The following is a 25,146-nucleotide window of genomic DNA, read 5'->3' on the forward strand; positions in this document are numbered from 1 at the left end:
CAGCTCCCGAGACGTGTAATCAGAGAGCACTTAGACAGAAAAGAACAACTCAACTTCAGCAGCTGATAATTATTGGAAGGATTAAGATTTTTTAATAGAAGTAATTTACAAATCTGTTTAACTTTCTGGAGCCAGTTGATATATGTAAAAAACATTTTTTTCCTGGATAACCCCTTTTAAAAGGGTACTCTGGTGAAAAACTATTTTTTTTAATCAGCTGGTGCCAGAAAGTTAAACAGATTTTTTTTCCTGGAATACCCCTTTAAAGACTATATAAACAGCAAAACTGTACTATTGTTCATCATACTAATCACTCTACTCAATACTGTAGTCAAAGAGACAATGTAAAGATTTCAGGAGTTGTAGCACCGCATATTCAATAAGATGACCCCCGGGATGTTTGGCTCTTTAACATTTTAAGATAAGCAGAGTTGACTAGATGAATGGTATAGTAAAGTAGAAAGGATGGCTTATGCCTATTTTAGTAGATGTTACAATATAATAAGTGAAAATAATTTTACATGCACTGCATGAGAATCTCTATATTTCTTTACAGGTAATCCTTAAATGCCACAGCCTATTTAATATATTTATATATTAATTAATTATTTATTCATTTTTAGGTATCAGCAAAGGAATAAGTTGAACACCTCTAAGCTTACTTCATATACAGTTAACTTTGTCCTTCCTGAAGGGAAAGGAGGTTTTATCAGAGCTAAACTTGTTGTTAAAACGCTGGAGAATTTTTTTGCTTCTGCCGATGAAGCCATTGAAAGAGACCATGTTCCTATATGGTGTAAGAATAACCGCGGAGAAAGGGAAATGGTGTCTCCATTCGATCAACAGGTACTAACTGAATTTACTGGTAAACTGGTTAAAGGGGTTATCCAGGCTTTTAAATATCAGATCAGTGGGGGTACAATTCTTGTCACCTCCCCCATTGAGCTCACAGCGCTGTAATAGAAGCTTCTGTGTTTGGTGTTATAGCTTTGTCCTGTTAACTTTGGCAGAAGCGGTGGCACCTCCTTCAAACACCTAATCAGCGATTTTGTGTTCCCTCTTTCTGGTTTATACAATGTGCTCTGCAATTTAATTAATTTCTTTTTTGCCATATTTTTGTTCTACAACTTTCCCCTAAATATTGAAGGAGATCTGTACAAACTATATTGTCCATATAATACTGTAGTATTACTTTTTCATGGCTACAATAACATGTATATCTCAGCCAAATGTATTTACAAGCTGCATGTATCTGCAGCTGCAGGTAACTTAAAGGCTTATAGACAATGCAGATGACCCGGTTGCAGCTCTGCTGTACTGTGTCTGTAACATGGCTGATAATAACACCGTGTGAGAGGTTTGCAGCACAAATTTGAATTAAAAAGATGAAATCATACTGACTGAAATCATAAATTTCTTGTCATTTTCTATTTTCATAAAAGCAAGATCTAGTATTTTTTGTAACTACTGGTGCTGCTTTACCCGGTGTTCGCATTGCAGGACACACCTGTGGGCAAACACAGGGCTCTCACTTTCCTTGTCATGCTGCTCCTTCTCCGTCCTCTTCTTCCCCTGCTGCCGTCCGCATCGCCAGTCCCCGCCGCAGGCAAACTCCGGCTTTTAGCGTTCCTCTTCTGGCCTCTGCTCCCCTCACTAACACAGGATGCTGGAACGTGCGCCAGCTTTCTTAAATTTAAAGGGCCAGTGCACCAATATTGGGTGCTTATCTGTATCACTCCCTGTTTAGTTCTGGCTCTTCCTGCGGCTCGCTGCCAGATCTTTGTGCCATTATGCCTCTGAGAAAGCGTTGTTTATATTGTATCTTGTTCTACTGTGTACCAGTCCTGCCTGCTATGCTATGTTTCCTGACCTTGATTCTGTGCCGCTTGTCCTGACCTCCTGCCAGTCCTGACTACGTCTCATCCTTACTGTACCTTGTTATATCTCGGCAGCCTGCATGAACAAGTCGTATCAGGGGTAGCGACCTAGGTGCTTCCTGCCACAGCAAGTCCATCCTGCTTTGCAGCGGGCCCTGGTGAAAACCAGCCGCACCTTGGACTCCGCTCCCTGATACGGCCCGAACCATCATTCACACAGGTTCAGCGGATCCACTACCACAGCCGTTACATTTCTTGTGCAATAAAATCTGTTACAACTGCACTCTGTATACTTATTTATAACTTTCTTTATAGTTAGCTGTAAGAGAAGCTTGCAAAATTTGGAAAGGAATGCAGAGTCTGGAAGAAACGCGTCAATACGCTCACAAAATGACACATGATGGTAAGAATTTACAGCATTATTACATTAAATTTTATAATACAGATTTGCACAATTCCAGTGTGGTGGTCCCAAAGCCTGGGTACTTTACCACATAAAAAAAATCTTATTTATTTATTATAAAAAAAAAAAAATATTTTAGTTTAATAAAAGGAGTTTTCCTACAGAATATATAGATGGATCCAACTTGGCCCAGTGGCTAACTTGAACATGCACCATATTTGCAGCCTTAAAGGGGTTGACTGGGCTTCATGCTCTTGATGCTTTTTCTTATAGAGTGCTTTTGCATTCGGGGACATGACGTCATAGGCCTGCTCAGTCGGTCAGTGGTTGAGGCGAGCCATAGCTGCGGTTGCTAATTGCCTAAGGGGGCCTGTAACGTCACATCCCCAAATCCAAAAGCACTGTACAGCAGGGATCAGAGTTATACTGTTATACTGGTTGCACAGGATGAAAGAGGGTAAGCGTTTGTTTTGCTTTTTTTATTTTGTTTTTTAACTTAATGCAAATGCTCATGGAGTGGGTAGTTTAAAAACAGCAGCACACATACTAACCTTACTCACACGCTGCCGGTGATACAGAGCTGTGGTCCCTGCTCTGCAGTGCTTTCGGGGTTCTGGGATGGGATGTCACAGGCCAATCGGGGACCACAGTAGTATCCCATCTTAACCACTGATTGGCTGAGCACGCCTGGGACATCATATCCCTAAACAGGGAAGTGACACAACAGGGACTGCAGCCCTGCAATACCGAGGCCGGTGCTGAAGCAAGGAAGGTAAGTGCCTGTTTTTTTTAACTATCTACTCCTTGAGCATATGCATCAAAAAACAAGTTGCTCACACAACCCTTTTTAAATTTTTGTCTTTCTTCTTTAAAAAAAAGATGAATTACTATAATAATGTACATGGAGAATGTGGTGCATATCATGCAGTTTATTTCCTATTACTGTAAGCTTGTTTACAGTAAATCTGCACCTCTTTACTCTCCTCTTTGTCTGTACCTGAAAAGTCTTAATACAATCCAAGTAAGAAAAAAGTTATTTTTAGTAAAAGTCCGTCAGGCTGCTAATATTATATGCTCCACAAAAAAAGTTTTGCTGTATGTACGTATGTATGCTATATAAAATTAATTAATCAACCACATTAATCAATACTGTGAAACATGGAATTTCTTGTATTTTCCTACTTATAAACTGTAACTCTGTAACTGTTTCCTACATAAACAAACAACCCATAACATTACATACTGGGGTTTTTAAAACTTTTAAGAAAAAGAGGTGAGAGCAAGTATGCTTTTATTTTTAGATCTTTAGCATAATCGTATTTCCTGTCCTCCTACCAGGCTATCTGAAACTCTGGCAACTCCGCAGGCCAGACCTCTCTGCTTATGATGCTATTTTTGTAGATGAGGCACAAGACTGTACACCTTGTAAGTAGAATATTATCACAAGATACAGAAAAAAATCAACTGTCCCAGTTTATGGATGCAGCTTATTCTGCATCTTATCTTGTAGCACTTATCTATGACACATCCGAAGTCTATTCTCTCTCCTTTACATTAACAATTCAGTGGAACATTTGGCAACACCTCAACGTAAATTGCTTTTGCTTTTTTTGTAGCAATTATGGAAGTTGTCCTTTCCCAGAGATGTGGGAAAATATTTGTTGGAGATCCTCACCAACAAATCTATACTTTCCGTGGTGCTGTAAATGCTCTTTGTGAGGTGCCCCACACTCACATCTTCTACCTTACACAGGTGAGTGCAGCGTTTCTCAACTAGTGGCCAAAACATTCCTCCATCGACTAACCTACCTAAACCTGACATTTCCATATTAGTGTGTGGTACTATGCAAACTCCTAAGCACCATGCCAGCTGTCTTGGGGTTATGCTAGAGACAGAGCTATCTTTCATATCCCTATATTCAGTCTCTTTCACGTTCTTGTCACTTAAAGGGGTACTCCAGTGGAAAACTATTTTTTTTTTAAATCAACCGTTGCCAGAAAGTTAAAAAGATTTGTTAACTACTTCTATTTAAAAATCTTAATCCTTCCAGTACTTATTAGCTGCTGTATGCTCCACAGGAAGTTGTATTTCTTTCTGGAATTCTTTTCAGTCTGACCACAATGCTCTCAGGAACTGTCCGGAGTAGGAGCAAATCCCCATAGCAAACCTATACTGCTTTGGACAGTTCCTGATACTGACAGAGGTGTCGGCAGAGAGCACTGTAGTCTGATGGAAATAACTCCAGAAAGAAAAGCACTTCCTCTGTAGACATACAGCAGCTGAAAAGTACTGGAAGGATTACGATTTTTAAATAGAAGTAATTTACAAATATGTTTAACTTTGTGGCACCAGTTGATTTAAAAAAAGGAAAAAAAGTTTTTCACTGGAATATTGCTTTAAACATATCCAGAATCTGCTCTTATTGTTGCTCTGATTCCTGCCCGCCTTGACTATTGTAACTTTACTGGTCCTTCCATTCTCCAGTCCATTCTAAAGGTAGCAGCCAGACTTGTCATCCTCCCCAGTTGTTACACTAATGCCTCCAAAAAACCTGTGTAAATCTCTTGATAAATTCCCCCCCTTATTGTTACCCACAAAGCTCTCCACAGTGCTGCACCTCCCTTATCTCTGTCTACCATCCTACATGTGCTCTCCTTTCTGCTAAACACCTTTTATAATCCAAACCTCTCACTCTCGTCTCCAAGGCTTTTCTCTGGAATGCAATACCATGAACTATCAGACTTATTCCAAACATCTACAGTTTAATACACATCTTGTCTGGCAGATGTAGACATCATTGGTCTCCCCTACTATCCATATGCCCCCCTCCCCACGCACACATAAACGCACTCATTCAGCAGTATCCCCCTATGCTTGATGCACTTTAGACATTCAGAGATTGGTTGTGACTGGTTCATCCACCTTCATCTGCCCTAATTATATATAATGACTGGACCATTGTATGTCTCAAGCCCATTCCTCATTGACTGTAAGCGTTTGCGATCAGGGTCCTCATTTCTTTTGTTTTAATAGTGTGTAACTTTGTAATGTCTGATACTTGTCTTTGTTTGTATCTTCTGAATAGTAAAGTGCTGTGGAATATGTTTCTCCTATATAAAAAGTAATTTTTATTATCTCTCAGACAAAAGTAAATTATCAACATTTTGGCATATTTTTTACATATAAAATAGAGCAAACAAATCATGAAATAACTCAATGTTAAAGAAGAAATTTAGAAATGCTACTTACAAGGTAATTTCATAACTGTAAAAATGCAGTGTGCCTACAGACTTTGTGTGGCCTAACTGTAAAAGAAAATGGCAGCAAAAAGATAGCTGACAATTGAAACAATGGCAAACTTAGTAAAACGCCTTAAATTGATGATTCTTTTTTTCCTTAACATTGAGTGATTACCGTATTTTTCGCCCTATAGGACGCACCGGCGTATAAGACGCACCCAATTTATAGGTGCAAAATCAAAAAAAAGTAAGATTTTGAACCCAATAGTGGTCTTCAACCTTCGGACCTCCAGATGTTGCAAAACTACAACTCCCAGCATGCCCGGACAGCCAACGGCTGTCCGGGCATGCTGGGAGTTGTAGTTTTGCAACATCTGGAGGTCCGCAGGTTGAAGACCACTGCATAGGAGGTAATACTCACGTGTACCCGCCGCTCCGGACCAGTCACCGCTGCCCTGGATGTCGCTCCATCGCTGTCGCCGTGTCCCCGTCGCTTCGGAACGTCTCTGCTGCCGGCCCGGTATCCTCGCTCTCCGTCACCGCCATCACGTCATTACGCACGCCGACGCACGTATGCGACGACGTGATGACGAGGAAGGAGAGCGCCGGCCATACGGGTGATCCCTGAACGGAGCAGACACCGAGGAGGCAGGTAAGGTCCCTCCCGGTGTCCTGTAAGCACTAACCCGGCTATTCAGTCGGGCTGTTCGGGACCGCCCCGGTAAAATCGCGGCGGTCCCGAACAGCCCCACTGAACAGCCGGGTTAGTGTCACTTTCCCTTCAGACGCGGCGGTCAGCTTTGATCGCCGCGTCTGAAGGGTTAATACAGGGCATCACCGCGATCGGTGTTGTCCTGTATTAGCCGCGGGTCCCGGCCCTTGATGGCCACAGGGACCGCCGCGATAGGGGTGTATTCGCCGTATAAGACGCACCGACTTTTTCCCCCCAGTTTTGGGGAAGAAAAAGTGTGTCTTATACGGCGAAAAATACGGTATATTGTTTTTTTCCTCTACTTAAGCAGAAAAAACGTATATGATTAATTAAAATGAGGAAAATTATTGGTTTGAGTTATGTTTCATAAAACCAGAATGCTCATCCATTAAACATTGTTTTGTGTGATTTCTGGATTTGCTACAAAAATAAAAAGTTGGGTAAACATCCTTTAAAGAGTGCATTCACACAGGCAAAACCTGTACTCCTGTGTAGTGCTGCATTATTTGAGCTGTGGTCAGCGCAGTCCTATAGCTCCCATTAATGGCGATCTACGAAAGGTCAAGGGTGTTTGTTTTAGATTGTCTAAATTATCTGCATACAAGAGATCAAAATTCAGTAAAAATGTTTATTTAAATTTATGTTTAGAGCTTTCGATTTGGTGCTGAAATAGCTTACATTGGTGCTACCATACTTGATACTTGTAAGAAGATACGGCGGAAAGCTTTAGTTGGAGGTAACCAAGAAGGTGAGAAGTTTCTTTTCCATATTTTTAGGGTAGGATCAGATGTATCACATTCCCAGCAAATGCGCTGCAAACTTGCATAGGACCTCCAGCGAGTTTTTGTGCGTTAAATACACACCCACTATTTGATACAACAGCATCTTGTCAGCTGTATGTATGTCCTTTGTTTCTGGTACTCCTGCAGCATGCATTAATTGCTAAATTCAGTAAAATACATATATTAAGTGCCATAGATTTTGTTGGCAATGGCATCCGCAGCCTATTTCATAGCTGAAATATGCAGCGTCAAATGCGATGTGGATACGCTACCCTTAAACAACATTGCTTCAGTCAATTGCAATTCCAAGCAATTGTAAGTCATGAACTGGAGAAACTTTCAATAACATGTTTTTTGACTGGATGAATTGCCTTGTTAGGTTATGTTGTTCATTAGCTGCATTGTGTTTTTTCTCAATTCTGTAACCAAGCATAGCACCGAAACAGCAGCATCACAATAAAGAAAGGGTTAGCACTGAGCTGCTGCTGTGAAAAGCTAAAGGTAGGAGGTAATGGGATAATGCACTGCAGCACTGTAGACATACAGCAGTAGATACACTGGTTTTTGCACAAGGGACAACAATCCAGAATCATATGGGTGATGAGAAAGAAGCCTTGATTTACCTCTAAGGAACAGTGTTAATAAACAGCAGCATGCAGTAAATTGTCCTGATCTAGCTGTTGCTACAGACAGATTTCTCCTTATAACAGGTAGCAGATTACAGAGAAGTGAGACGTGTAATGGCAAAGTCCTTTTTGAAGTGAAGTTAACAAAGTGAGTTACAAATCTGTTAGAAATCACATTGACTATCAAAAGGAGAGAAGTTGTTTGAAACAACAGTGCCCATTTAAACTGTACACTGTGTTGGGGAATACGGCACACATTTAATTAGAATGACACACTGTCCTCCTTGGGAGGTACAACAATGCTAGCTGTTGCTGGCCTTTCATATTCATTCATTGTGTAGCTCTTGTGTGTTGAATAGTTGTAGCCATTGGTTCTGTGTTCTGGATTTTACCTCCGTTTTGGTGTGCTAGCCTGTGTGCTAGATTTCTGTAAGAATCTCCTTTACATTATAGATGCATCATATTGTGTTATACCATTCTAAACAAAGTCTTAAATATTTTTTTGTATTGCAGGTACTGTCCGCGAGCATTTCCCAACTAAAGTTGCTATCCTCTCTAGAACCAATGCTTGTGTGTTTGACCAGGCTGTCAGTGTTACTGATAAAGAAAATCCCTCATTAATCCACATTATAGGGGTACGTGGTGAGAGATCTTTTTTTTAAATATTTTTAAGCTGGGCACTCATAATTTGACCTCTGTGTTACAGCATATGTGTGAATGGCCTGTCTGTGGGTAAATCACTTGTAGGTAAACAGAATGTATTTAATAGTGAAAGTCCTCAGTTGTTGACATAAAGCAAGGTTCCCAAAATACGTAGGTCTCTTCATCAGGCATAGTTTACTCTAAAGGACCTAGAAAGAGTGAGGTGAACAAGACAAGTTATGTAAAACGGAAGCATGAATATAGGGAGATGAATAAATAGCTAGAGCAGTTTGTAGATAAGGAGTGTGAAGGTTTTACTGCTGTCTTTTTGAGATCTGGTTTGTGGTTATGATGCAACAAGGTGTGATGGGCCCTGACTACTTCAGCATCCATGTGCCTAACTGACTATTTGAGCCTCATTTACATACTGCATGTGACACCTATAAAAGTTGTTTTTTCCACATTTATAGATTACCAGCAGACATCCAGGCATGGTAGGACACATGATATTAACCTTGATAAATGTGTTGCCACTTGTTATATTGGGTAAAACTTAGTGACAGGGTTCCTTTAAATTTTAGAGCACATAAAGTTACACAGTTGTAATTATATATCATTTTCAAACTTGCCTCCATTTCATGTAACTGCTTCTCCTCTCTGCCTCTTTTTACTGCTCATTGTCTAGGTTACAGACCACTTCTTCACTCCGTAAACAGTGGCTGCTACAGACGTTACACCCTTAATTTGAGGGATGGGATCCCACACATACACACTTATGCCTCTGCCACCTTATCTGCTGGGAAACCTATCTTTATGTAATCTTAATGACTTTCAGATGATAGGGTAATTTTTATATATATATATGAAATATCACATAAATTATTCAGGGTTAAAACATTATTATAAATACACCACGGTCTCTGTGTATTACCACCTTCACCCGGAGAAGAGATAAAGAGCTGATACATTGTCTCTCCATGAATAGTCTTGTCCAGATTTGTCTGTTGCGTAGCTGTTGTATTGGAGACATTACCCTATAAGCTGTGTGTTTTCCCCCTCCCAAAGCAGAAGATGCTATACATATATGGTTTGTCCTTAGATGGTTATGTCTAAACTGCTTACATAGCTATATGTAATTGGAAACACATCATGTCATTGTACTAACGTCCCATTGCTCGACATTCTGCTGTGGGCATAAATAAAAGGCGTGAGCGCAGTCAAGTGTTGGACTTGGCTGCTACAATGGAGTAGGATGAGCTGTGTGTTGTGTGTCTTTTCTTTGTATCAATATGAAGCTCAAAGATGGACAAGGGGTCTGATAGGGTAAATGGGGTGTACCACGACACAGCACACACCTCTACTGCTTGTTTGCAAGCTTTAATTTGTCATTGAATCAAAGTACTAGAAGCTTTCACGCAACCAGCATAGCCTGTGTGTCTAAAGTGCCATCCACAGAGCAAGAGCACTCCCCACTGAAAGCAGGACGTGATAGGAAACTCAGCTTCTGTGTATAGCTGAAAAAGGGAGCTAAAACCCCTATAACTTCTCAATAGTCTGATTGTGACCAATAATCATGATTAAAGACGACTTGTGGCCAACCCAAAAAAAGAGATTGCATTAAATCACACACCTTTTTATAGTTTCTTAATACATCTTTTTGTTCCCAAGATATGAGGCTTTATAGTTTGTCTGACAATTCAGGGAATCAGTCAGATGGGCATGAACTTGATTTTAATAATGGGAATGAATATCAGGTGATGTGCAGGATTATACGGTCAGGGAGTATGTACTATAGGCATACATGGCCTCAATGTAAAACACTCATACCCCTGACTGTACAATCCCGCACATCATCTGATATTCACTTCCATTACTACGTTTTTGCCAATCTGACTGATTCCCTGAATTGTCAGACAAATTATAAACCCTTTTATCTCAGGAATGGGAGGGTCTATCAAGATCGCTTCTTTGACTTTTAAACAGGCCTCTAAAAAATAGAACAAGTGATCTGATTGGTTGCTATGCGCAACTGCACCACTTTTCCTCTACACAGGTTTTGATAAATCTCCCCCATAGTCCCTAGTTAAAGAGGATCTGTGGCCTCCCCAGACAATTTAGATCTTTTTTAAACCCCCTGAAAGCTTAGGGTGCCCTTAGTCTCGGGTGTTCCCCTCCTATCACTGCTGACAATGTTTTTCTTATTATCATCTCTGCTGCTTGCTGCTCAGCACAAATGTCTAAATCAACCACCGAGTATAGTGATGAGCCAGTGAGCTGCAGAGATTCCCAGGCACAGAATGGGATTGTGTGCAGCATGGACCGATGGGTGTTTTAGCAGCAGTAGCGTCTACTCTTCAATGTCTTTGTGTGATCTGAGCTGCAAGCTCTCTTGCCCCTATAGCCTACCAAGAATAAGACCTTTGGGAATCCAGAACCCTCTTCATTCTACTAGAGCCTGTATACAGAATTCTGTGAGTACTGTATTAGGGAAGGGAGAAGAACGTAAAACTAATATAATACTCTGCAGCTCACTCGCTAGTACAGGAGGTTGGTTCAGACATTTGTGCTCAGCAGCCCGCAGCAGAGGAGAAAAGCACAGCCAGCAGTGATAGGAGGGGAGACACGGAACAGCTACATGTACAGTATACTCCCCTTATGAAAACAACTGCCTCTCACAGTCAAATGAGGTACAAAAACCCTCATAAATTGGGAAAAGGGTGGCGAATTAATAAAATAAGAACAGTCCTAGACTCACGGCATCCTAAGCTTTCAGAGAGAATTAAAAAAACGGATTGTCTAGGGAGGCCACAGATCTTCTTTAAATCACAATTTGGAATACTAATAATTATGTGGATGTCCTAGCTTAAATGTAGGAGTTCCCTTCCCTATTGCAATGTTCACACTTAAGTTACAGGGCATCATTATTGGAGTAACCTAACAAGTTTGACAGTCATAAACAGAGGTGAGACTATAAATGCAATTTGTTGTCCACAGTGCAAAAGAAAAAGCGGCTGTCAAGTTTGTTGGCTCTGTTTCCAGCCCCCATCTCATTACTATTTACTATCATAGACTATTTCTTTGACACAGCTGATATGTCATATGTCAAAACTATGAGGCTAGAGAAGTAAAATTAAGCTGAATTTTTACAACTTATTTTTGCTATTGCACTCCGTATGGTAAATAATAAATCTTTCTTAAGTACTTTATTTAAAAAAAAATGTTTTATATGTGTTTAACCCTTTAACGATGCAGGACGTATATTTACGTCCTGTGCCGGCTCCCGCAATATAACACGGGGTCACATGGTGACCCTGCATCATATCGGGTCGGTCCCGGTGGCCATCAAAGGCCTGGATCCGTGGCTAATACTGGACATCAACGATTGCGGTGATGCCCGGTATTAACCCTTCAGACGCGGCGATCACAGTTGTCGCACAATTATTATTATTTTTTTTCGTTTCGCCATGAAGGTTTGGGTAAAATGACTAATGTCACTGCAAAGTAGAATTGGTGGTGTAAAAAATAAGCCATAATATGGATTTTTAGGTGGAAAATTGAAAAGGTTATGATTTTTAAAAGGTAAGGAGGAAAAAAAAGAAAATGCAAAGACTGAAAAAATGCTGAGTCCTTAAAGGGTTAAAAAAGCTGCCATTAGGTGTCTCCCTACTGGTCCAGAGCACATTTCCCCCTATCTTTTGCACAGAATTTGGACTCCTGCTGCCCTGGCTGAAGTCCAAAATCAGGAAATAGGGGGGGGGGGGGGCAGCCTTAGCCAATCATAGCTCATCTCACACACTGAACAGCTCTGGGCTGTGTGTAGCAGAGTAAGGGAGGAAGTTCTTCCCTGTATGGCTTCAGATGATGTCACGCTTGCTGGGTATCGCCCCTTCCCAGTCTGTGAATCTGATACTGAGCAGAAAATACAGAGCATTATCAAGGTAGAAAACTTAAAAATAATAAAAATAAAGACAGGGGGTGGTTTATCATGATGGGCGCAGTGAACTGGGAGGATTATAACATTTAACAAGATCATGAGAGGTGCTCTTTAAATAAAAGCCTATGAAGTGCAGTAATAGTAATCATAATGGGGGAGATATATCTTAATTGTCTACCCTCAGAGATGTGTTTGTGTCGGGCTGCCCAGCAAATCATCATTTATTTTTTCTTTGCCTAACTACATGATCTTAATAAATTCCCACAAGAATCTAGTACAATACCTTAAAGGAGTACTCCAAGATGTAAAAATGGTGCCCCATACTGCGGGCAGTAAAACAATAAAGGGATACATACCTGTCGCCGCTCCCCAGGTGCCTCAGCCTATTGCCGATCGAGGCGGGACTTTGCTGCGGACGGTGGTTGTGCAGTATGACTCCCCGACCACTGGAAACCAGGAAGAGGATTGCGGCGGAGGCTGGAACAGGTTACCGGGGGAGCGGCGGCAGGTATGTATACCTTTTTATTTATTTTTTTACTGCCTGCAGTATGGGACAATTATTACATCCTGGAGTACTCCTTTAAATACTTGTTTATTCGTAAGAACTGGGCAGTGTATATTCTTATGTCACTCCTGTTTTATGTAGTCAGCAAGATGTCTGTTGATTTTATTTCATTTGGCATTAGATTTTCTCTTCAGAATAATATCCCTATATTTATGTTTATATTTTTATATTCCAAAAGTTATTTCCTTGTGTTATGACATCAAATAACTCATATATTGGTATTATTTTTACATCTATCCAGATACTTGCATTCTGTTTGTGATATTGTTGGCAATTCATAAAGGTCACACATTTTATTAAATAGTTTATTTTGACCTTAATTTATAATATTATAAATGAAGTACAGCATTATTCCTCACAAGTAATTTATACTTTGTATCTCTGTTTCAGGGACCAGAAAGTTTTGGACTGAGTAAAATCCTTGATATTTGGGTATTGCTTCAACCAAAATCTGAGAGACGTAAGTTTCTTCATCTGTATTTTTGCATTCAATAGGGTGTTTTTTTGGATCATACAGAACCCCTAAATAAGCGCTTCAAAAGACTATAACAGTCAAGTATACAAAATGGACCATGCCATTGTAAACAGAAGTACTGACTAGCTGCAGCTACTGCTCCTGAGTGGGGATTTACTGCTACATTAGCAAGCATGGGAGATGTGACTGTGCCGTGATTTAAAGTGTGACTTTAGATACAGGGAGAGTCACTTGTAATTATTTACAGGTATCTATAGCTATGTGTTTTAGGTGCTATCCCCGTATTTACTAAATCTGTTCCATGATTAACAATGCAGCCCAGTGTACATCTTACAGTGGGGCAAAAAAGTATTTAGTCAGCCACCAATTGTGCAAGTTCTCCCACTTTAAAAGATGAGAGGTCTGTAATTTTCGTCATAGATATACCTCAACTATGAGAGACATAATGAGAAAAAAAATCCATAAAATCACATTGTCTGATTTTTATAGAATTTATTTGCAAATTAGGGTGGAAAATAAGTATTTGTTCACCTAAAAACAAGCAAGATTTCTGGCTCTCACAGACCTGTAACTTCTTCTTTAAGAGTTTCCTCTGTCCTTTACTCATTACCTGTATTAATGGCACCTGTTTGAACTTGTTATAAGTATAAAAAGACACCTGTCCACAACCTCAAACAGTCACACTTCAAACTCCACTATGGACAAGACCAAAGAGCTGTCGAAGGACACCAGAAACAGAATTGTAGAACTGCACCAGGCTGGTAAGACTGAATCTGCAATAGGCAAGCAGCTTGGTGTGAAGAAATCAACTGTGGTAGCAATAATTAGAAAATGGAAGACATACAAGACAACTGATAATCTCCATCGATCTGGGGCTCCACGCAAGATCTCACTCCGTGGTGTCAAAATGATCACAAGAACTGTGAGCAAAAATCCCAGAACAACACGAGGGGACCTAGTGAATGACCTGCAGAGAGCTGGGGCCAAAGCACTGCATGATTTGAGTGTAACACACTCAAATCAGTGTAACACACTCAAATCATGCAGTGCCAGACATGTCCCCCTGCTTAAGCCAGTACATGTCTGAAGTTTGCTAGAGAGCATTTGGATGATCCAGAAGAGGACTGGGAGAATGTCATAAGGTCAGATGAAACCAAAGGGGAACTTTTTGGTAAAAACTCAACACGTCGTGTTTGGAGGAGAAAGAATGCTGAAGAAGACCATACCTACTGTGAAGCATGGGGGTGGAAACATCATGCTTTGGGGCTGTTTTTCAGCAAAGGGACCAGGACGACTTATTTGTGTAAAGGAAAGAATGAATGGGGCCATGTATCGTGATATTTTGAGTGAAAACCTCCTATCAGCAAGGGCATTGAAGATGAAACATGGCTGGGTCTTTCAGCATGACAATGATCCCAAACACACCGCCCCGGCAACAAAGGAGGCACAATGAGGTAATAAAAAAAAAAAAAAAAGTAATAACATGAATAGAAAGAGCAGTCGGCACTAGCTTCAATTCCCATCACTACAGCCTTTCACAGCCCCTCTACTCCACAGCATTGCAAAATACAACAACACCAGCCCCAAGGTAAGTGGTGCTCTCCTACTGATTCCAGCCAGCTACGTATAACAAAGTCCACAATAGAAAAGAAAGGGGCACTCACGTTTCCATCTGGTGCAGTTTCTCTTTATTTTCGGTGCATTAAAACAGCATTAGCAGGATGCCAATACAAGGTTAAACAGGTTACAGATTTGTTAATTACTTCTATTAAAAAATATTTGTCCTTCCAGTACATATTAGCAGCTGTATGCTACAGAGGAAATTCTTTTTCTTTTTGAATTTCTTTTTTGTCTTGTCCACAGTGCTCTCTGCTGACACCTGATGCCCGTATCAGGAACTGTCCAAAACAGGAGAAAATACTCATAGCAAACCTATGCTGCTCTGGACCGTTCCTGACACGGACAGAGGTGTCAGCAGAGAGCACTGTGGACAAGACAAAAAAGAAATTCAAAAAGAAAATAATTTTCCCTGTAGCATACAGCTGCTAATAAGTACTGGAAGTATTAACATTTTTAGATCCAGCCGATCGCCTGCAATTTTAGTTTTTCTATATATGCAAATGAGGCTGTAACTGGCACGCCTGGGTTTTCAGGAGCCTAGTGGCACTGTGACGTCAGCGACGCCCGCTTATGAATATTCATCCCCCCTCCCTCTGGCTCTCCCTCTCCCCGCCGCTCCTAACTGGTCTTCACTTTGCATGTCAGGAAACTGGTCTTCAGTTAGGAGTGGCGGGGAGAGGGAGAGCCGAAGGAAGGGGGGATGAATATTCATAAGCAGGTGGCGCTGCGGATGGGCGGCGCTCAGGGCCAGATTAAGGCGGCCTGGAAGACGGAGCACATCATTATGATGCCCCCCCCCAACAGTTCCCCCACATTAGGTGCTGTATAGTTCTCCCACATTAGGTTGTAGTTCCCCCAGATTAGGTGCAGTACAAGTTCCCCCACATTAGGTGTGCAGTACAGTTCCCCCACATTAGGTGTGCAGTACAGTTCCCCCACATTAGGTGTGCAGTACAGTTCCCCCACATTAGGTGTGCAGTACAGTTCCCCCACATTAGGTGTGCAGTATAGTTCCCCCACATTAGGTGTGCAGTACAGTTCCCCCACATTAGGTGTGCAGTACAGTTCCCCCACATTAGGTGTGCAGTACAGTTCCCCCACATTAGGTGTGCAGTACAGTTCCCCCACATTAGGTGTGCAGTACAGTTCCCCCACATTAGGTGTGCAGTACAGTTCCCCCACATTAGGTGTGCAGTACAGTTCCCCCACATTAGGTGTGCAGTACAGTTCCCCCACATTAGGTGTGCAGTATAGTTCCCCCACATTAGGTGTGCAGTATAGTTCCCCCACATTAGGTGTGCAGTATAGTTCCCCCACATTAGGTGTGCAGTATAGTTCCCCCACATTAGGTGTGCAGTATAGTTCCCCCACATTAGGTGCTGTGCAGTATAGTCCCCCACATTAGGTGCAGTATAGTTCCCCCCACATTAGGTGCAGTATAGTCCCCCACATTAGGTTGGCAGCATAGTTCCCAACATTAGGTGCAGTGTAGTTCCCCACAATAGGTGCAGTACAGTTCCCCCACATTAGGTGCAGTACAGTTCCCCCACATTAGGTGCAGTACAGTTCCACCACATTAGGTGCAGTATAGTCACCCACATTAGATGCAGTATAGTTCTACCACAGACATACAGCCTTCAGCCATATACAGTGTATTGCTGGAGGCTATATGCCTGTTTACTGCCCCACTTCAGTGTTTGGCCACCGCTCCGGGATCACGATCTACTGCTGTGGCCTATGGGCCATAGCAGTAGGTCCCGGGACCGGAGGAGAGGTGGACGGAACACTGAATATGAGGTGCTGCTGGTCACTTACCATGCGCATGTGTCCTCCTCACTGCTCCGCTCTGCTCTGTTACTATGGGCGCACGCACAGGACGTCAGTGACGTCCCTGCGTGCGCTACCTCCCTGGCCCAGAGAGGTAACCTCCCAGGCCGCAGAGAGGTAACCAGGGCATCCTTGTGTCCTGAAAAGATTTTTCAGGACACAGGGATGTCCCGAATGTGACGGGGGCCCACTGCGGGCACGCGGCATGGAGCAGGTGCTCCATGAGCGCCAATGATGATCCGGCCCTGGGCACATGACAGGTGGCATTATATGTGTGGGGCACATGATGGGAGCATTACATGTGGGGCACATGACAGGGCCAATTTAATGCCCCCCTGTCATGTGTCCCTCACATATAATGCCCCCTGTCCTGTGCCCCTCACATATAATGCCCCATGTCCTGTGCCCCTCACATATAGAGCCCCTGTCCTGCCCCCTCAGGGGGCATTATATGTGAGGGGTACAGGACATGGGGCATTATATGTGAGGGGCACATGTCAGGGGGGCATTATATGTGCATTATATGGGCACATGACAGGGGGGGAAGCTCTGTCCTGTGACCCCCACATATAATGCCCCATGTCCTGTACCCGGGAGCCCCTCACATATAAATTATAATGCTTCCCTGACATGTGTCCTTATAATTTACCCTTTTCTTTGCGAATCCTTTGCCCGAGCAGCTCTAGTGGTCCCCGTTCTGAGAGTGAAAGTCGCGGGGACATGATCTCCGCGTGATTTAATTGCGCCAGCCTGCCGTAGATGGCGTCCCCACGGCTTTCACTACAAGAATGGTGAATGGAGCAGCCGCAGCGTGTAAGAAAGGTGAGGGAGTGGTGGAGCGGGACAGCTGACAGCTGCCGCTCCACCATGCTATAGTAAGGGAGCATCGGGAGGGGCAACAATCTCTGGGCCCCCCTTGGATCCGCCACTGGGGTGGGCAGCAGCGGTTCGGGACTCGGGGCCACGTTCTTTTTACTCAGTGCACGGGGACCGGAGCAGGAATTCCATGAGCGCCAGTGATCATCCGGCCCTGGCAGCGCTGATGTCACAGTGCCACTAGGCTCCAGAAAACCCCGCCCATGCCAGTTACAGCTACATTTGCATATATAGAAAATCTAAGATTGCGGGCGAACAGCTGGATGGATCCGGGCAAGGTAGGGATCATATGAATCAGCATCCCTCGCACTATGCGTCAGTGAACGTGTGATAGTTTTCCTTTGAAAAAATAAGTTTTCCACCAGAGTACCTCTTTTTAACTGGTGCCAGTGAGTTATACAGATTTTTAAATTAGCTCTATTTAAAAACGTTTTAACCCATCCAGTACTTATCAGCTGCTGTATGCTCCAGTGAAAGTGGTGTAGTGTGTTCTTGTCTGACCACAGTGCTCACACTCTGTCAGGAATTGTATGAAGCAGGAAATGTTTGCTATGGGGATTTACTCCTACTCTGGACAATTCCTAACAACGGAATAGTGGCAGCAGAGCACTGGTCAGACTGGAAAGAACTACATAATTTACTCTGGAGCATACAGGAGCTGATAAGTAATGGAATGATGAAGATTTTTAAATACAAGTATTATACAAATCTGTATAACTTTCTGGCACCAGTTCATTTAAAAACCTTTTTTTCCTCTCCTGATTACCCCTTTAAGGCTTTAACAGGCCATATATATAATATATAATATATATATATATATATATATATATATATATATTATCCAGAAATAGTGTTTACTATTAACATGCTTTCTTTAAAGATTCCCCATGATTTTACAGTCATTAATTTTTACTTTCTTAATGGAAGAATTAACCATCAAAGACCGATTTATTGCGAAATGGCAAGACAAGGGGTTTTCTGCATTAAAGGCATATGCAGTCAGCGCTGAAGACAAAGAGTTGGAAGCCAAAATTTCTGTTGTTGAAAAATACAATCGCCGAATACCGGAGTTGGTAAAGAAAATAGAAAAATGCCATATATCTGACTCATCAAATGCAGGTATGCACCTTTTAACTCTTGAAATATTGAAACTAATGGGATTTTAAAGTATACAGCTATGCAAGTTCTAAATAAATGGAGTGTGTGAGATCTACAGCACGCACTCTGAGAGCTGGGCCATGTTCAGGAGACTGTATGGGGTCCGACCGCTGGGACCCCAAGCGATCTCCTGAACATTGCCCGGGCTATTCCATATCTTGTGGATGGGGGACGAAATAGTTTTCACTGGACAACCCCTTTAAGGCCCTTGTTACATCTGCATTGCAATTAACTGAGTCTAGGTTCAAGATTAGCAAATGTTTTAGTAGATTAAAAAAGTATACAACTGTGAGCATTTGTTTTTCATTTAAAGGTTTCTATAGGTCCAAAAATCTGTGCAGATTAAAGGAGTAGTACTGACATAGGCATTTATGGTATATTTACAGAGTATGCCATAAATGTCTTATAGGTGCAAGTCCAACCTCTGGGTTTCACCCACCTCTTCAAAAAGATTTTCCCAGACCCCCAAATTGATATGGCATCTTCTTTAGGACTAAAAATTTGCAGTTAATGACATGCATAGCTGTGAATTATGTTTCACAAAAATAAAATGCTAGTGATATTTCTTTTTAAGATTATATTTTAGGAACTGTACATAAAGCTAAAGGAATGGAGTTTGATATTGTGGAAGTTACAGATGACTTTGTAAAAGTTTCTTGTGCCAGACACAACTTAGAAAGGCTTCAGATCACATTTGGTGAGTATTAATCCCTCCACTAGACCCAGTGAATGCCAAGACCTTTGTCAACCATTGCCTGGTACTCCGTTCACACCAAACTTAATGGCAATCAAAATGGGTTGGTCCTTAAAACCATATTACGGCTGTGTTCACACACAATTTTTTTCCCCCTCTTCTGTGCAGAAAAGGCCAAAACAGTAAAAAAGATGCCCAATAACTGCCATCTTTTTTCCAGTTATTGAGTTTAATGGAACTCAATTGAAAAACAACTGGTAATGCACCCATTGTATTATTTAAAAAGGCATTAGCAAGTTCAGGACTATCCTCAATCTAAAACCTCTGAACACTTATATGTAACCTACAGAAAATTACAGACAAAAAAAAAATCTACAGTCTAATTAATAAAAAAAAATTAATTCATGACATCAACAGAACTAAAGATGCCAATTACCATCTTCCTATTTACAAAAATTTTCAAAACTTTCTCACGTTTGCTATTTCTACATGAGATCAGATAATGCATTTCTACCGTAGTTTCTGTTTGCACTTCGGACTTTCTTCTGCCCCCACATATTTTTAAAGGTGATGATAAAAGCTGTAGCCATCCTGAGAAAGGAGAAGATCCCAATTATACCATACAGGGACGATATCCTGATTGTATTAGACTATTCCCTACAGTTACGGTCTCCCCTTTAGTGGACCATCCAGGTACTACAAGACCTGAGAGGGATCATAAACAAAAATAAATCTTATCACCCTAAAAAATTTTTACTAAAATTTAGGAGCAAAAGCATCTTGAGAGTCCTAGATGTGGATGTTATAAGGGCAGTCTTACTGAGGTTTTGAGTTTATGGAGGAAGGATAAAAATCCACAAAAGGCAGCCAAAGAGTCCATTTCACAATGCTTTAGAGGGTTTAGGGGCCATCTCTAAATTTTGAAAAGTAAAGGGGAAAGACCCTACTGTGCAGACATGTTTTTAGAAAATCTGATCCTGTATGTCTAATGTTGCCCACAATTTAAAAATACAGTGTGTTTCCTGGGAAGGACTGCTCGATACTGTCATTGGATGCCTTTAAGGCCACAGTATTGAATGGTCCTTCCTTTAGTAAGTGTTGGCTTGATTTGGTATTCCAGATAATGCTATAAAATGGATAAAAATAAAAAACTGTAGCAGCCAGGGTCAAAACTAATGTTATTCTTTCAGCTCCATTTATCTTGGAACAAGGGACTTGAAACGATGCCCTTGTCCCTCTTATTCTTCTCCGTTTATAATTTAACCCCTTGAAATACTTACACTTGAAAATTCCATTCAACTCAATCCAGTAGTTCTAAATACATTTTAATTGCTTCATATTAGGCATTAAACAAGAGGATCAATCAAAACAACACTTTCAGTTGTCATGTGAGTCTTTGTCAAGGTATGCCAGGAGGAGATGCAAACACATCTTTAACTCCCAGTAGACCAATCCCATTGTTACACAAGAAGATTAACACAAGACATAAGAAAACTGTGCATGATCAATATTATAAATATCAAAGGGTTCTACTTATACAAATAAATAATAAAAAAAAGATAAATCATTGTGTTAATTTAATCCCAAAATACCAGTGGCCCCAATCTGTATTATCCACTTTCATTTTGTTTGTAAAAGTCTAGTGTGGCGATCCATGCCACTGTTTGGAGGTAGCACCCTTTGTAAATCTAGAAATCTAAGCCCTGTAAGATCACATTCATCTTTTTCCTTCATGTGTGAGATAAATCTTGGGCATCCCTTCTCCGTAGTCAATGAATATAGATGTTCCCGAAATCTATTAAATAAAAGACAAATGGTTTTTCTAATATAAAATAATCTACATGTGCATAAAACCACATACACGGCATAATCTGAATGACAGGTTGAAAAGACATGGGGTTTATCAAAACCTGTTGAGAGGAAAGTTGCTGAGTTGCCCATAGCAACCAATCAGATCGATTCTTTTATTTTTCACGGGCCTTTTCAAACATGAAAAAAGCTATCTGATTGGTTACTATGGGCAACTCAGCAACTTTCCTCTCGACAGGTTTTGATAAATCTCCCCATGTATGTTTATTTTTAATTCCATTAAAATTCAATATGGAAGGCAGATACACATGGACAGAGAGTGGAAAAAAAAAAAAAAACATAGGAGTAACCCCCGGAAACACTTAAGCATTTAAGGTCAAAGACCTTTACTTATAATTACCATGAGTGAAGATCTTTGACTTGAAATGTGTCTGTGTTGCTGGGGTCTGTGTGTACTTTATGTCTGTGTGTACTTGCCTTCCATATAGAATTTTTAATGGACTTGAAATAAACATAGGCTGGCCGAATACGTCTTTTCTACTACTTGAGGATTGCCGTGCACCTTCACCCAGGTAAGCTAAATGCTGTGATTTGTGTCTAAATGACAGGTTGTAAAATCAGCAATTTCATGTATAACACCTCCCAAGTGGACATAGAGAGGAACAATAATTACATTTAAAAAATTACTCCTTGGCAGCCCTTGCTGTATCCAATTGGTGCGTTGCTCTGGGAGACGTCCCCTTACTAATTTAACCTCCCAGATTTTTACATTTGCGAAAAGATACCAAAGAAGATTGTTCTGTCAAATCTGAGTCAGATTGCCAATTTTTAATGAGTACCCCCCCCCTCCCTTAATAATCCCAAACATTGGGCTGTGCTCAAAAAAACACTGCTCATGATGCTCTTTGTTTCTCTTTCCTATGCCCACCAAAGATGAATTGATTCCCCCCCTGTTTCCTGGCTTTGGTAAAGGCACTTCAGATGGTGATCTCATTAAAACCCTGCATACATAATCTATTTATCAAGACAAGATTGTTCCAAAAGTAACCCATAGCCTCAATTGTTATGGTGCAAATTAAGAAACTGACTGTAGGATAAGGAGCGAGTTACATGTGAGGGGTGAAAACTACTGAAATGTAACAGAGCATTTGTGGGGGTCCGTTCAGTTTTGTTTATTCATTTACTTTAAGTCCCTAATTCTTACCACTAAGTAGCACACAGTGGGCATAAAATACTCCTCATTTGAAGAGGCTGCAAGCTGTCTGGACCTCACAGTTGTTCTCTTCACACAGTGGAAATCTGGCTGATACACTGCGCTGAGGCTCAGGAGCTAGCAGAGAAAACCACACCTCATTCCTCCTCTTCTCAGAACTTTGGTCCTTTTTGGTAGTGAGGACCTAAGAGCCTTGGATACCAGGGTTAGTTTACAAATTTAAAGAGACAGAGACCCCTAGTGGCTGTTTTTTTATTTTTTTCCCAGAATAATAGTAAACGGCTGATAATAGTAAACGGTGAAATCCTCTTTTCAATTTATTGAATTTTCGGATCCTCTGTTATATGCATTATATGTTTTTTTTTAAACATTTATTTCACATCTTTCGCACTCAGAAGTATCTGCAGAGTCCTGGTTGCTATCAGCAACAGAGACCAGCGACTAATACCAGACATCAAAGTTAGCTCAGCTGAGCACAGCTCATCAGCGGTGGCATCCCAACAGCGGCATCCCGAACAGCTGGGAGGACAGCGGGAGGCTCCCTACCTGGCTCCACGCTGTCCAATCGGCGTTTGATTGCTCCGAGCCTGAGATCCAGGCTTGAGCAATCAAGCGCAGATAATACTGATCAATGCAATGCTATGGCAATGCATTGAACAGTGCCTGCAATCAGTGTAATGCATGTTAGGCTGTAACATTGCAAAAAAAAAAGTGTAAAAAAAAAACAGTTAATACATATGATTTAACCCCTTCCCTAATAAAAGTCAGACTCACCCTCCTGCGTGCGTAAATGTCCGAACTATAAAAATATATAGTAAACTTAACTGCATGGTCAATGGCGTACGCCGCAAAAAAATTCAAAAATCCAAAATAGCGTATTTTTGGTCACTTTTTATACCATAAAAAAATTTATGAAAAACAAATCAAAAAGTCCGATCAAATCCCAAAAAAAGTTATGGGGGTCAGAAGACAATTTTAAACATATACATTTTCCTGCATGTAGTTATGATTTTTACCAGAAGTACGACAAAATCAAATCTGTATAAGTAGGGTATCATTTAATCGTATGGACCTACAGAATAAAGATAAGGTTTCATTTTTACCAAAAAATGTACTACGTAGAAACGGAAGCCCCCATAGCATTTTTTCTTCAATTTTGTGGCACAATGATTTTTTTTTTTCCATTTCGCCGTAGATTTTTGGGTAAAATGACTGATGTCATTACAAATAGAATTGGTGGCGCAAAAAAAAAAGAAAGCAATCATATGGATTTTTAGGTGCAAAATTGAAAGAGTTATGATTTTTAAAAGGTAAGGAGGAAAAAAAAAAGTGGAAAAACGCTTGGTCCTTAAGGGGTTAATGACCAAGGCAAATTTTCTAAATCTGACATGCGTTCACTTATTTGTAATAACTTTGGAACGCTTTTACTTATGAAAGCGATTCTGAGGGTAGTATATACGACACACCTGTCCTTTGGGGGGCGGAGCATGTGAGCGGCGTGCGTGTGAGACGCTGCTCTAACCACCCGGCATAGCCAGCTAGTTTGGAGGTGATGATTCCGGGCACCTGAGCTTGTGTGCGGCTGCAGCACTTGTGAGGAGATGGCAGTAGTGGAGTCGAGGTCCCTGGAGCGAGTCGGTGCTGAGACCGGAGGACAGGATGATTGATTACCTTACCCCGAGGCAGAGAGGCAGTGGATCGCAGGAGAGGAAGCGGTGATTCACGTGAGACGCTGGGACCCACGGAGTGCAGGAAAGCGGATGATTGACGCCCAGAGACAGGAGGGGTGAGAGGAGCTGAGCTCCTGCACATATTAGATAATGACTCTGCTGCTTTGGTCAATTGAATCTGAGGAATCTGAACTGTAAAGGGATCTTGCTGTGTAATTTTATGGTCTAACACTGTGACTGTCCCTTAAGAAACATTTTCTGCTGCTAACTTGCTGTTAACCATTAACTATCCTGCTACCTTGAATTCAGTGGTAAAGCCCTCATTTAAGCCACTGGAACAGATAAGCATTAAAGGGGTATTCCGGCCAAAAACATCTTATCCCCTATCCAAAGGATAGGGGATAAGATGTCTGATTGCAGGGGGCCCGCCGCTGGGACCCCCGCGATCTCCCTGCAGCAGCCCGCATTCTATGCTTGGCTGCATCTGCTTTTTCTAAAAGCTCCGGGCTTCCGAGACGGGGACGTGATGTCACGCCACGCCCCCTCCATTAATTTCTATGGGAGGGCGCGTATCGGCCGCAATGCCCTCTCACATAGAAATGAACGGAGGGGGCGTGGCGTGATGTCACGTCCCCGTCTCGGAAGCCTGGAGTTTTCAGAAAAAGCAGACGCAGCCACTCATAGAATGCGGGCTGCTGCAGGGAGACCGCGGGGGGTCCCAGTGGCGGGCCCCCTGCGATCAGACATCTTATCCCCTATCCTTTGGATAGGGGATAAGATTTTTTTGGCCGGAATACCCCTTTAATGACATAAGTCGGCAACGTATGGCCAGATGAACTCTAGAACTCCTTTCCGGGGGTAGAAAGAGGGAGGAGGAAAGTGGGAGAAGAGGGGGATTCCTGCCCTCTCTTTTTATCTTGTGTGTTCTGAAAATATGGGGGGGGGAAGAAGAAAGATGATTCGGCGCTCGGCCGCATATCAGGTGACTGGACATCGACCCGTGAGAAGGAGAAGGGAGAAGGA

General features: G+C 41.7%; 1 protein-coding gene across 3 annotated transcripts in view; it reads left to right on the top strand.

Annotated features, from left to right (window-relative positions):
• Window positions 1-25,146, top strand: part of FBH1 (F-box DNA helicase 1) — an 84,445-nt gene that overhangs the window by 42,410 nt on the left and 16,889 nt on the right. For all 3 annotated transcript variants that reach the window (XM_056573221.1, XM_056573223.1, XM_056573222.1), the window contains 9 exons: window positions 624-846; window positions 2,193-2,280; window positions 3,619-3,705; window positions 3,897-4,033; window positions 6,881-6,980; window positions 8,154-8,275; window positions 13,172-13,241; window positions 18,507-18,698; window positions 19,312-19,434. In XM_056573221.1, the coding sequence (XP_056429196.1) occupies window positions 624-846; window positions 2,193-2,280; window positions 3,619-3,705; window positions 3,897-4,033; window positions 6,881-6,980; window positions 8,154-8,275; window positions 13,172-13,241; window positions 18,507-18,698; window positions 19,312-19,434 (1,142 nt within the window). The remainder of the gene's footprint in view (window positions 1-623; window positions 847-2,192; window positions 2,281-3,618; window positions 3,706-3,896; window positions 4,034-6,880; window positions 6,981-8,153; window positions 8,276-13,171; window positions 13,242-18,506; window positions 18,699-19,311; window positions 19,435-25,146) is intronic.

This window comes from Hyla sarda, chromosome 4 (genome assembly GCF_029499605.1).
Source record: "Hyla sarda isolate aHylSar1 chromosome 4, aHylSar1.hap1, whole genome shotgun sequence".
Lineage (NCBI taxonomy): Eukaryota > Metazoa > Chordata > Amphibia > Anura > Hylidae > Hyla > Hyla sarda.